This window comes from Anastrepha ludens, chromosome 5, assembly GCF_028408465.1.
Source record: "Anastrepha ludens isolate Willacy chromosome 5, idAnaLude1.1, whole genome shotgun sequence".
Lineage (NCBI taxonomy): Eukaryota > Metazoa > Arthropoda > Insecta > Diptera > Tephritidae > Anastrepha > Anastrepha ludens.
This window is the reverse complement of record NC_071501.1, coordinates 29652498-29665129: the sequence shown is the minus strand read 5'-3', so window position 1 is coordinate 29665129 and position 12632 is coordinate 29652498. Positions and strand designations below refer to the sequence as shown.

The following is a 12632-nucleotide window of genomic DNA, read 5'->3' as shown; positions in this document are numbered from 1 at the left end:
AGCAAAAGGCAGAGGTCACTGAACAAAGACGCTTAAGTGACCCGAAAAGCTGTATTGTGCTAAGATTTTTTTCTCGTTAAATTCACTAGAGATTTCATTTAAAATATGTAATTAATTTTCAGTTTCGCCCTTTTAATTTCCAAAAAGTGGCATTTAATATAGCAGTAGAAGTTTTGTAAGGCTAAACTATTTAGGTAGGTAGGTAGGTATAGTGGTTGTCGGTTGACACACCTAGGCCTGCTGTAGGCCCATTGTGATACCACCAGGGCTGTCCCCTCTCCTCACTCTACATTGTCCTCATTGAACCAACCTGTGGCTTTAATATATTTAACAAGACTTGTTATTTTTACATTGGCTACTTCTGCCAAGTTATTCAGGGAACTTTTTCCTAAAATATTGAACCTTCTTCCATCCAGAGCCATGCACCCGCATAGAAAGTGTTCTATAGTCTCTTCTTCTTCAATATCGTTACAGCTTCTACAATAGTCGTTATAGGGCGCTCCCAGCCTACTGGCATGTCTGCCAATCAGACAATGCCCTGTTAGGACCCCGAGTAGATTTCTCATATTTTTCCTGTTTAGTTTTAACAGTCGGTTTGTGCGGCCCATGTTCCATTCCGGCCACGTCATTTTACTAGTTCTACAGGTCAAGGTCTGAGACCACAGCCTGTTGGCAGCACTGATAGTGTGTTTATCTATAAGCATCTTACAAGTTGCTAAGGGTATAGGAATGTCCGCTTTGTCTGGTTGGATCGGTAAAGTGGTCCCCAATCTCGCTAATTCATCTGCTTTGCAGTTGCCTTCTATGTCTCTATGACCCGGCACCCAGAGCAGGTTTATTGCAAAGTACTGTGATAGTTCTGTCAAAACGTCGATACATTCTTTTACTGCCTTCAAGTTAATATAAGGTGATTTTAAGGCTTTCAGAGCCGATTGGCTATCTGAAAATATGTTTATATCCCTTGTGGTGAGGACACTTTTATTTAGGGTTAGCAGGCTCTCCCTGATAGCCAAAATTTCAGCTTGAAATACACTGCAGTGATCCGGTAACCGGAATGAGGTGTTGGCATACATTCCTTCAGAATAAATGCCTCCGCCTACTTGATAATTTAGCTTGGAACCGTCTGTATAGATGCTGATTCCGCTTTTATTGTCCATTACCCCATTGTCCCAATCTTCCCTCGTTGGGAAAGTTATGGTAAAGGATGTGTTTAAGTGCAACTCTACTGAGCTACAAAGGTCTGTCGCTTGATGTAGGAAGGGATATTCGTCTAGTATTCTAGCGTGACCCCTTCTGTTAGTGGCTAAGTTAGAAGATTCTCTTAGCCTAAGTGCCGATTTCGCCGCCAGCTGCTTGCTGTAGGCCTCAATCGGTAATAAATGCAGCATGACATTCATCGCTGCCGTGGGTGTAGTCTTTAGTGCCCCGCTTATGCAGAGACTAGCACCTCTCTGAATACTTTCTAGGCGTTTTACAGTTGTTCTTTTCTCGAGTATTGGCCACCAGACCAATGCACCGTATGTCATGATAGGCCGTACCACTGCTGTATATAGCCAGTGTACTATTTTTGGGGTTAGGCCCCATTTTGCCCCCACAATTCTTTTGCATGTATAGAGTGCTGTGGCTGCTTTTTTTACTCTATCATTAATCGTTTGTTTCCACGAGAGCTTCCTATCTAATACCAGTCCTAGGTAGCTCGCCTCTTCCCCAATTGATAGTGTGATACCCTCAAGAGTAGGGGGGTTTAGGACAGGTAACCTGTATTTCCTGGTGAACATGATTAGTTCTGTTTTGCTGGGATTTACCCCAAGACCACTCGATGCAGCCCACCGGCTTACATCGTTCAAAGCATTTTGCATTATATTGCAGAGGGTATCTGGGAATTTCCCTCTTATTAATATTGCAACATCGTCTGCGTAGGCCACTACGTGTATTCTCCTTTCCTCTAGATTCTTCAACAATTTATTCATTGCCAGAATCCACAGCAGAGGAGAAAGTACACCGCCCTGAGGGGTGCCCCTCCTGACGGATCTGCGTATCGTCGAGGGGCCCAACGTCGAAATTACTAACCTGCCTAGTAGCAACTGTTTAGTAAATTTCACAAGGCCCTCGGCGACACCCAAGTCAGTCATTGCGCTTGTTATGGCCTCCGGTAGGATGTTGTTGAAAGCGCCTTCTATGTCTAGGAAGGCTACCAGAGAATACTCTTTGTCCTCTATTGATTTCTCTATCTCTGAAACTAGTGAATTTAATGCTGTCTCTGTGGATCTACCTTTACAGTAAGCGTGTTGTGATCTCGCCGACGGGGTCAAGTTTTCCCTTATAAAGGCGTCTATTAATCGCTCTAGCGTCTTTAATAGGAATGAGGAAAGGCTAATAGGTCTGAAGTCTTTAGGCTTTGTATGCGAGCTCCTACCAGCCTTTGGTATGAAAACTACTTTGACTTCCCTCCATCTTAGGGGGACGTAGTTTAGTCGTAATGCTGCTCTGAATATGGTTATCAGCCATTGCATAATGTTGTCCAATGTTTGTTATAGTTGCGCAGGGATTATCCCGTCTGGTCCCGGTGTTTTATATGGATGGAAATTTCCTACAGCCCAAGTTATCTTGGCTTCTGTGACAATGTTGGGGATGTCGGTACCTAGTACCGCATCCGAAGTTGGAATATTGGCGGTTATCGCTTCCTCTAAGTTACCTGGGAAGTGGGTATTTAGTAATAGTTCTAATGATTCTTCGCTGGATTCTGTCCAGCTGGAGTCTGGCTTCTGAAGATACCCTATGGGTTGAGCAGGAGGTGAGGATTTTCCTCAGTCGAGATGCCTCCACCGTAGTCTCGATCTCCCCACAAAAAGTTCTCCATGAAGACCTTTTTGCTTTTCTTATTTCTTTCTTATATATTTTTAATTTGTCATAGTATAGGTCCCATTCACATTCGCTTTGGGAGAGTTTGGCTCTATTGAATTGTTTCCTGCAATTCTTTTGTAGCTTTTTCAGTTCGGGTGTCCACCAGGGTGGCTTATTCTTCCCTCTATACCTGGCTGCCGGACAAGCCTTATGCAGGGCTTGGTTGCAGCAATTAGTCAGTCTATTGACCATATTGTCTAATGCCTCTATGCTAGAGGGGTTAAGGGGGGGATCCATGGGCAAACGTTCTGCTAGTTCTTGGGAATATCTTAGCCAGTTTGTTTTCCTATGGTTCCTAAACTTTAGTGCTTTAGGATGAATGACCTCTTCTTGGAGCGTGCATTCTATATATCTGTGATCAGAGAATGAATGTGCATTAAGTACCCTCCAATTCACTATTCTATCTATAATTGAGTCTGAGACTAACGTAATGTCAAGAACTTCCCGACGATTTCGTACAATAAAGGTAGGCTCATTACCGCGATTGCAGAGCAATAATTTGGTACTCATAATAAAATTAAAGAGTGGCTCACCTCGCTCGTTAATATCTGAACTACCTCAGGTAGTGTGATGGGCGTTTGCGTCGCCTCCCATGAGTAATATCTTGCCGCAGGCTTCACTGTCCAGTATTAGCTCTTTTAACAGCTGCGATGGGACTGGATCCCCGTGTGCCATATAGAAGGACGATAGCCGGTACTTGTTACCATCTGTCTCCCAGCTTATCGTAGTTGTGTCTTTATTGCTATATTTATAAATCATAAATGTGGTTAGTTCTGTTTTTGCCATAATACAAGACCTTGATTTACCTTCACAGTCTGCTGTATACAGCTTATATTTCGGTGTCCTCAACCCGCAGATGCGCCCTCCATTGATCCATGGCTCCTGAATGAGGACAAAATCAGGGTTGTCTGCTGCCATGCGATCAATTAGGGCTTGTGATGCTAGCTTACTGTGATGTAAATTTATTTGTAGAAGACGCATGGTTAACACTCTTTGAATCTTCCTGTGAGTCGCTCAAGAGCTCTTTTTCTGAGTATGTTGTACTCAAACCAGCTGTAAGCTTAGTTGTCGTACTTGTACTCATTTTCTTGAGTCTAGCTGTGAGCTCAGACCCTGACGAGCAGTATCCTTCTATGTCGATGCTTTCGACATCGCTTGAGGACTCCATAAGATCTTCCTCAGCGTCATTGGCCTCAATTTCTGAGGCCAATTGGTCGGTGGCATCAGCATCTGTTTTATAGGTTCTGACCTTAACCTTGCCAAAACCGTAGTTTATCATACCTTCGCTTTTCGCCAAAGGTTCTAGAGAATCGTTTGTTAGTAACAGCATTACTTGCGTTGTGGCACGTTTCGTCACCACACCGTCTACTGTTACGGTATTGTCAAAGACCTTGACAAATTTCCAGCTCCCCGTAGGAAGGCCTGGGTTGCATGCACTTATTATCTGCATGACTTGCTGTGGGTCAGAGGGTGTAAGGACCCAAACTCGTGCCCTCGGTCGAGACGGGATGTCTTTTTTGTCTACTACCACGAGCTTCGCTCCAGGGTAGACTTCCCCGATCTTCGCTATTGCAGTCTTGTATAGCTACACCGATCTTTCGTCGTCGCAGGCTATAATTTTAATCTGGCCTTGGTACCAGCCAGCGTCAGTGCATGATGGGGGCGGACCTGGATTGCTTAGTAGCACTTCCAGCGTGACGTTGGTCAGAGCTGCCTGCACCCATTTCCATTGGGCTCTGGGAATTCTTCCTTCGGGATCACCCTCATCCAGGACACCAATGATGATGCGATTGCGGGCCACTTCCGCAAACGTTTTATTAGGCGCTATGCCTCGATTTTTCGGTCTTTTCGCTGACGGTTTAACCTCTTCAGTAGACCTCTGTCTTTTGGTGGCAGCTGACGATGTGGTTGGCCGTTCGAGGGTGAAGTTAGGAAGAACCTTCTTCGCCCACTCTATCGACTCCCTTACCTCCTTCGTCAGCTCCTCCGTTGTTGGTGGAGATTCGTGCAGCCTTTTGAGTATCCTGGCGGCATTACGCCTCTCCAGGTACCCTGCTTTAGTTGGATCAGTGATCCTTACTGTCGGCCATTTTCCGGCAGGAGCACTGGCCTCGGTGCTACCTGTGGCAGTCTCTTCACCAGCTCTCCGCATAGCCACAGGACGTCGACTAATTGGTCTGGTTCCGATAACCACCGCAGGAGGTGCCGATGTACTGGGGCTAGGCTTAACCTCGGTCCCAGTGTCAGCGCTTGCCGCCGGTCCACTCTGACTAAGTTTGACTACAGTCATCGTGGTGGCAGATTGAGAGCTCGTTTTGAACGCTGCTCGCTTCTCGGAGCTTGCTGCCCCTTCTGATTTGTTTATTTCTTTTAATTTTTTATCTTTTGTATTGTTCATTTGTTGGTCCCACGAGTGTCGGAGAAGAGATGTTCACCTGTGCATAGCTCCGAACTACACAGGCAAGGCTAGTTATTACGGAGGGCGCCAGGTATCCGTAAGCTCACGTTAGCGACTGGGCTATTTTTGAAAAGGGCCCCCAGCCAGGCTGATCCTCGGCACGGGTCGCATGACACCTTGATCCGGCCCTTTACCTCACACCATGGTAAAACTCCATTTACAAATGCTGTACTATTAAGGAGTAACGAACACTTATCCGTGGAGTCTTACCTTAGCTAGCTACCTCTCAACTGAGTGCAGGATGAGAACTTTGGTACCTATTTCCAGTCGGCACCCTCGGGGAGGGTTCAGTGGAGGGGTTTTGCCGACCGTAAAGTAAACTATTTAACAAAAACAAAAAAAAAAAAAAAAAAAAAAAAAAAAAAAAAAAAAAAAAAAAAAAAAAACAATGAGTTTTTTTTAAATTTACTTAAACTTCATGGCCATCGGAGAGTGGAGCGTGGCTTGGTCTGGATCACTTCACACTTGGGCTGGACTGATTCGCCCTGGGTGGCCTGATTAAAAAGGCTATTGGAAATACTTCTAGAATACTGGGCTCCATCTACTCAAACAGAGTAAACCCGGACTGTGGCAATACTCCCAAAAGTTGGACTGCTCTGAGACTCATATTTAGTTACACATAAGAAGGTCAGCGTGCTGGAATCCGAGACAACTTAATCATGGTAATATTATTGAAAAGTTTCTAGACTTAGTTTAAGGAATCAGATTACATCCTTTACTCGTTAGGATTCTGAAAAGATTTCAGCTCAAGTTCCTCTTCTGATGAGCCTGAGGAAGAGGTAGAATGCCCAGTAGTTCGCGTTCACCCCGTGTAGGTAGTTCGTAAGGAAAGTCCTCGCTTGACGAACAAAACCAACACTCTACAGGGCTCTAATCATCCCCGCCCTATCATATGGCGCAGAAGCTTGAACTATGACAATATCCGATTAGGCGTCTCTTGGAGCGTTTGAGAGAAAAGTTCTGTGAAAGATTTTCGGATATTTGCACTCGTAGATGGAACTCGTCCGAACGGATACAAATACTCCGGCTCTGAAGGTATTTGATGCCGTAGCAGTTGTTGTACTCCGTATGGTGAAACAACAACCTGAGTCCCAGTCTAAAGCTTAAGCTCTTTAAGTCGAATATGCTGTCTGTATAGCTGTACATCAAGCTTTTTTCAACCGCTATTTAAGGCTTATAATCCGAATTTTCTGTGCAAAAATAATGCCAAACAAGAAGTTGCTCGAAAAAGCAAAGCCGCTAGACATTTGAACTAAAAGACGGGAATGGAAGTGGATTGGTCACACTTCACTCAAGAGAGATGGTAGCACGCGAAGAAGGCAATAAAGAAAGGACGCGAAACATGGAAACGAACTGTGGATCGCGAGACGCCTCAACTCGGTTTAAACTGGAAGCAGGTGAAGGAGTGTTGTTGGTGCCCTATGTCCCGCTAGGGATTAAAGGAAACAATGATGATGATCAGTTAGTGGTAGCAGAAAAAGAGGAAGATCTCCTCTGTGTTGGAAGGATCAGGTGAAGAAGGACTTGGCTTGACTTGGTAAGTCCAACTGGCGGAAATTACCTACGCGCTTTGTTAAACTCGACCAAAATTACTTAATGGATAATCGCGTAAATCAAGAAGAAGAAATAATTATTTTTTCAGGAAGTTAGTGACCTCTCTCAAAGAATTTACTTTCATTTACTGCTCTTTCAATAGCTCCAAAGTTGTTATAGAAGTTCTTTTTATAGTCTCGAATTCGCCGTAATCTCCCACATCGCCAAATAGCCGAGTCATTTTCAAATCTGAGCGATTTCAAGTCGAGTGATTGAGGTATTTTGGACATTTTCGTAAATTTTTCTAAAATTTGTTTATTTGTATGCGCGCGTGTAATGTGAACTAAGCGGAAAAAATTTTATAATTTTGAGATTTATTAAATGTTTTCTAAACACTTTTTTATATTTTTTTTAATGAAAAAAAAACGAAATTGTCTTCACAAAAATTTGAATAAAAAAATTAAATTTAATGTAAAACAAAAATTTTGAAAATATCTTAATTTTCTAAAAAAAAATCCTTTTTTTTAATAAAAAACATATTAAAAAAATATTCTTAAAAACACATTTTTTAGAAGATTTTTGAAATTGTTTTTGTAGAAAATTTAGATATTTTAGAATCTTTTTTTTTTAAGAAAACTTTTATTTATATTTCAAAAAAAAAAAATTATTTCTAAACAATTTTATATTAATAAAAAAATGAAATTTAATTTTTTCCAAAAGAAAATTTTCTAAAAACATTCAGATTTTCTAAAACAATTATTAGATTTTTTTAATGAAAAAAAAAAACATTGTTGCCACAAAAATTTCAATGAAAAAAATAAATTTAATTTAAAAAAAATTCTAAATAAATCTTAATTTTCTTTTTTTTAATAAAAACGATATGAAAAACATATTCTTAAAAACAAATTTTTTTAGAAGATTTTGGAAATTGTTTGTTTAGAAAATTTAGGTTTTTTAGAATTTTTGTTTTAAGAAAAATTGCATTTATATTAAAAAAAATAGAAATTGTTTCCAAGAAATTTTAATAAAAAAATTAAATTTAATTTTTTTCAAAAAGAAACTCCAAACTGTTTTAAGACCTCTTTTCAATAACAAAAAAAAATCAATTGATTCCCAAAAAATTTAAATAAAAAAATGTAATTTAATTTAAAAAAAATTCTAAAACAATCTTAATTTTCTAAAAACAAATCTATTTTTTAATAAAAAACACAGTTTTTTAACAAGATTTTAGAAGTTGTTTCTGAGAAAATTTACATTTTTTAATATATAATTTTGTTTTTTTTTAAGAAAAATTTTATTTATTATCAAAAAAACCAAAACAGAAATTGTTTCTAAAAAATTTTAATAAAAAAATGAAATTTAATTAAATTTAAAACATTTAATGTTTGTCAAAAGAAAATTTTCTAAAAAAACTTAAATTTTCGAAAAACCTTTTTAGTTCTTTTTTTAATGAAATAAAAAAGGAATTGTTTCTGAAAAATAATAAAAATAAAAAAGTTTAATTGAATTAAAGACAATTCTAAAAAAATCTAAATTAAAAAAAAATGTTTTTTTTAGTAAAAACATTTAAAAAAAATATTCTTAAAAACACTTTTTTTATAAGGTTTTACAATAGAATTTTTTTTTTCGAAAATTTTTAGTTTCTAGAAATTTTTTTGTTTTTTGAAGAAAAATTGTATCTTTTTTTTATTCGAATTTTTATTTTTTTCAATTTGTGCAAGTCTCGGATGAACCTCCTTGTTGCATTTATGTCTTATATTAATATGGTATAACACTTCGAGACTCTTTCGATAGCTTCTCGGAAATCTTTCACATTTATACAGGATACAGCAGCATCACTGACAAGCAGAATTTCGACACATGTTTCCAACATAAATTGACTCAAATAATCAAATCCATACATACATAGAATCCTTATGGTGAACCGCTGCAATTTCTCTTTGTGCAATTTTTTTTTATATGTGTTTTAAATGACTGAATTATGGCCTTGACAAAAGCGTTGGGGTGGCTCACAAACGACCGCACTGAAAACGTCGTCTTAGTGCTACTTGAGGATTGCCAGACTGGCTCTTCAACCATTTCGAAGGTATCATCGTTTTGTTGCGTATTAACTCGTTGCTAGAGTCAATCGAATCTTAGGTGATTATTCGCAGTATCTTTGCCTGCAACCTCTCTATGCTCTCAATGTTCGTTTTTGGCACCGCTGCCCAAGGCTGGATGCCGTAAGTCCAAATGTGTTTAATTAGGGCTTTGTATAGAAGAAGTTTGTTCTCTAGAAACAGCACTGAACTTCTACTCATAAACCATACTAGAGAAGTGAGTTTAAGATCGAGCTTTTTGAGTTTGATCTTTACGTGTTTTTGCCACATTAGGCGTCTGACCAGGTGCATACCCAAATGATTGTGAAGAATACTTTTTTCATCAAATACTTTTCATCAAAAAAATTTAACCTACTTTGTATGTTACTTAATAATCTAAACATTCCTAAACTATCCTTCAATAAATCCCAACCCAAACGCATATAAAATCATTACTCATTTACATATATCCTTTCTCTCTGCTCATTCCAGATATCCGATTCCCAAAACATCTCACAGCCGAATGGCACCCAACACACACAGCGCAAACAGCTCGAAGTGTTGCAGAAGCGCACGCCCAACGGTGCCGTTCAAGTCATACGCGCCCAAACCGTACAAACCTCCTCATCCCGCTCATGGTCCTCGTCCAATTCCAATTCCGCCTCCACATCTGCCTCAGCTTCCGCCTCGGCATCGCCTATTTGCATGACAAGCAATGGTGGTGTTGGTGGTGGCGTTAGCGGTGGCGGACGTAGCATCTTACACAATCACAATCACACTCACAACAACAACCACAATCATTTTCATAGCACATTACAACAGCATTTAGCTGAAGCAAATACCCATTGGCTGCAACTATCGCCGCCAACCATCGCCGCCACGGTGGACATCAGCGAAGTGAGCACTGATGATGATCTCGAAAAGGCAGCAGCTGCAAATGCCACGACAACGACTGAGACAGCATACATTGTTGATGATGGCGAGACAGATGACGATGCGCCATGCGATTATTCAATTAGTCGTAGTGGCAGTGCAGGCGATGCAGGCAGCAAAGGTCAGATGGTGAGCAGTGTTGCGACGCTGCTGCCACAGCCTTTGTCGTCATCGTCATCGGCGTCGACATTGCATTCGCAGTCGTCAGCGCGACTCTTACCAGATACGGCGCCAAGTTTGAAATTGAGTAATCTCATGGTAAGCTAATGAATTTTTATTGATTTTTATTTTTAATTTTTTTTTTTTTTTATTTACTTTGCGCTTTTTTCACTGGTCTTGCAGCGCAGTCGATAAGTCGGCTTAAGCTTAGACTTGCCATACAGCTTATCGTAATCTACAGCTATCGTTGGGTAGATCTCTTTAATTGAAATTGGTGTTGCCAAAGCAAAATGTTAATTTAATATGAATAGAAAATAAGTCTGCGATAACTCGTTTCTTGACTTGAATAAAATGAATTAATGCAAATTATAGCAAAAATAAAAAATAATTAAATATAAAAAAAAAATAAAAATAAAATAAAACAATATAAAAATGTTCGCAATTAATAACTTTTAGTTAAGTTTAATTATTTTAATGATTTCACATTGAATCTGAAAATAACTATAATATTTTAACCCAAGAAGGTCTTCGTGTTCGTCGCTAGATGTCTTTAGTGTGCAAAATCTTACGATATAGACATCTCATTGGGGCATAAATATAGCGATTTGAAAATGGAATAACACCTAAAAAATATTTATTTTTCAGTCTCATATTTGGTGAACCCAAATGTGTGTTACAGCTCTCTAAAATTTAGATAAAAAAAGAAAAAATCCATATATTCTTCAGTACCACTGGACCAAGGCGAAAAGTTCAAGCAGGCGATCATAAAAGTTCTGTTGTTTATGAACACAAAATAGTCGCCAACGGAAGAGTAAAGCGGTGATTTCAACGATTCCCTTCTGTTAATACTTGTCGTTGACGATTACATACGCCCTGATAGGGCAATCATCGGAACTGCCATTAAAATCATGGAAGTCGTGGAGTCGAATCGGCCTGCGAACATTTTAATATATTTCTAGTCCAGGAGTTAAAAATTAGCCAGAAAACTGCAAAATAATGTTTGGTAAAGCGTTTGGAAATAATTAAAGTAGGTTACGATGGTCGCCACTCTCCATGAAGGCGTAAAGCGGCCCACTTAGGCCTGGAAGATCATTATAATAAAAGGTATCGTAGCAGCCGCCGAGTATCGAGTAGCTAAATGGGTTGGTGCGTGGTTCGAACCTCGGTGAAACACCAAAATTAAGAAAAAGTTTTTTCTAATAGAGGTCGCCCCTCGGCAGGCAATGGCAAACCTCCGAGTGTAGGTTCCTACATATGTGTAACAATATCAAGACGCACGCCACAAATAGGAGGAGGAGCTCGACCAAACACCCACAAAGGGTGTACGTGCCAATTATATATACACACATTAGGACGGGTTGATTTAAAAATCGCTCATTGTTCTGTGAAAATCATATTCTAGGGATCAAAATAAGACACTTTGCCGAAGGAACCATACCTCTAAAACGAATTCTGATGTCCCCCAATTTTGGTCGAACGAAAAATCCCATTTTGACTCATTTAGAGTGTTCCAATCGAGTCCAAATGTATGACCGACCCCCACTAATTTTGGACGGCCGATCCACCCATACCAGTGGCACACCCCCTGGAACTCCACAAAGGGGTTCCCCATACAATTATTTCAAAATATCACCATTTTTGGCCTTTACATGAGAAAAGAAACTAAAAAGTTCGTCAGAATTCGTTTTAGAGGTATGGTTCCTTCGGCAAAGTTTCTTTTTTTGATCCCTAGAATATGATTTTCACAGAGCAATGGGCGATTTTTTTGCCTCCCCACAAAAGACACTAAAAGTTCGACCCAAATTGGGCGACATCAGAATTCGTTTTAGAGGTATGGTTCCTTCGGCAAAGTTTCTTATTTTGATCCCTAGAATATGATTTTCACATAGCAATGGGCGATTATTTTGCCTCCCCACAAATCGACCCGATCATGCTTTAAGATTAGTCCCTCTGCGCAATAAAAAAATATTACTTTAAAGGTTGATCGCGCTCAGTTGATCAAGGCTCTGACGGCGCCATAGTGCAGATACAAGCTAGTCAACTCTGGTAATATTTCTCCGACTTGGGACTCAGAGACATAGGAGCATTGAGGGAAATGAAAATGACTGAATTCATCTGAGATGTTTCCCACCCGTTCATCGGCCTCCGCTTGACTGTTGTTAAGGCTGAATTGCACAACTTGTTTTTCAGGAAAGTGCAGATCAGATTGAGCTACATTTCTTTGTGTGGTATGTCGATATGTAGACGGAGGACGCTGCTAGTCCTGCTGACTCCACACCATTAAATTTACAAACTTGTAGCTGTACTTACCCGTCATTCGATGGTCGGCACTCAAGCAGAAAAGCTGGGTTTACCATTTAATCTCTATTGCAGCAGCTGCGGGAACTTTTCAGAGAAGGATAATGTTGAGCACTTTTTCTGTAAATGTCCAGGTTTGGCAGCAATACGATTAAGGGCACTGAGTGCTCCCTTCTTCATAATGGTATCAAAATGGACCTTGAGTGCTACTTGGGAAGTGCCAGTCTGGTGCTTTAAACATTTCACTTACCTGCCTACAGTTGATTGGA

At 39.9% G+C, this 12632-nt stretch overlaps 1 protein-coding gene across 7 annotated transcripts in view; it reads left to right on the top strand.

Annotated features, from left to right (window-relative positions):
• LOC128864375 (pneumococcal serine-rich repeat protein) overlaps positions 1 to 12632 on the top strand; it is a 116312-nt gene that overhangs the window by 56428 nt on the left and 47252 nt on the right. For 6 of the 7 annotated variants that reach the window (XM_054104007.1, XM_054104001.1, XM_054104003.1 and 3 more), the window contains exon 3: positions 9466 to 10164. The exons of the other annotated variant lie outside the window; for it this stretch is intronic. In XM_054104007.1, the coding sequence (XP_053959982.1) occupies positions 9466 to 10164 (699 nt within the window). The remainder of the gene's footprint in view (positions 1 to 9465; positions 10165 to 12632) is intronic. 7 annotated transcript variants of the gene reach the window in all.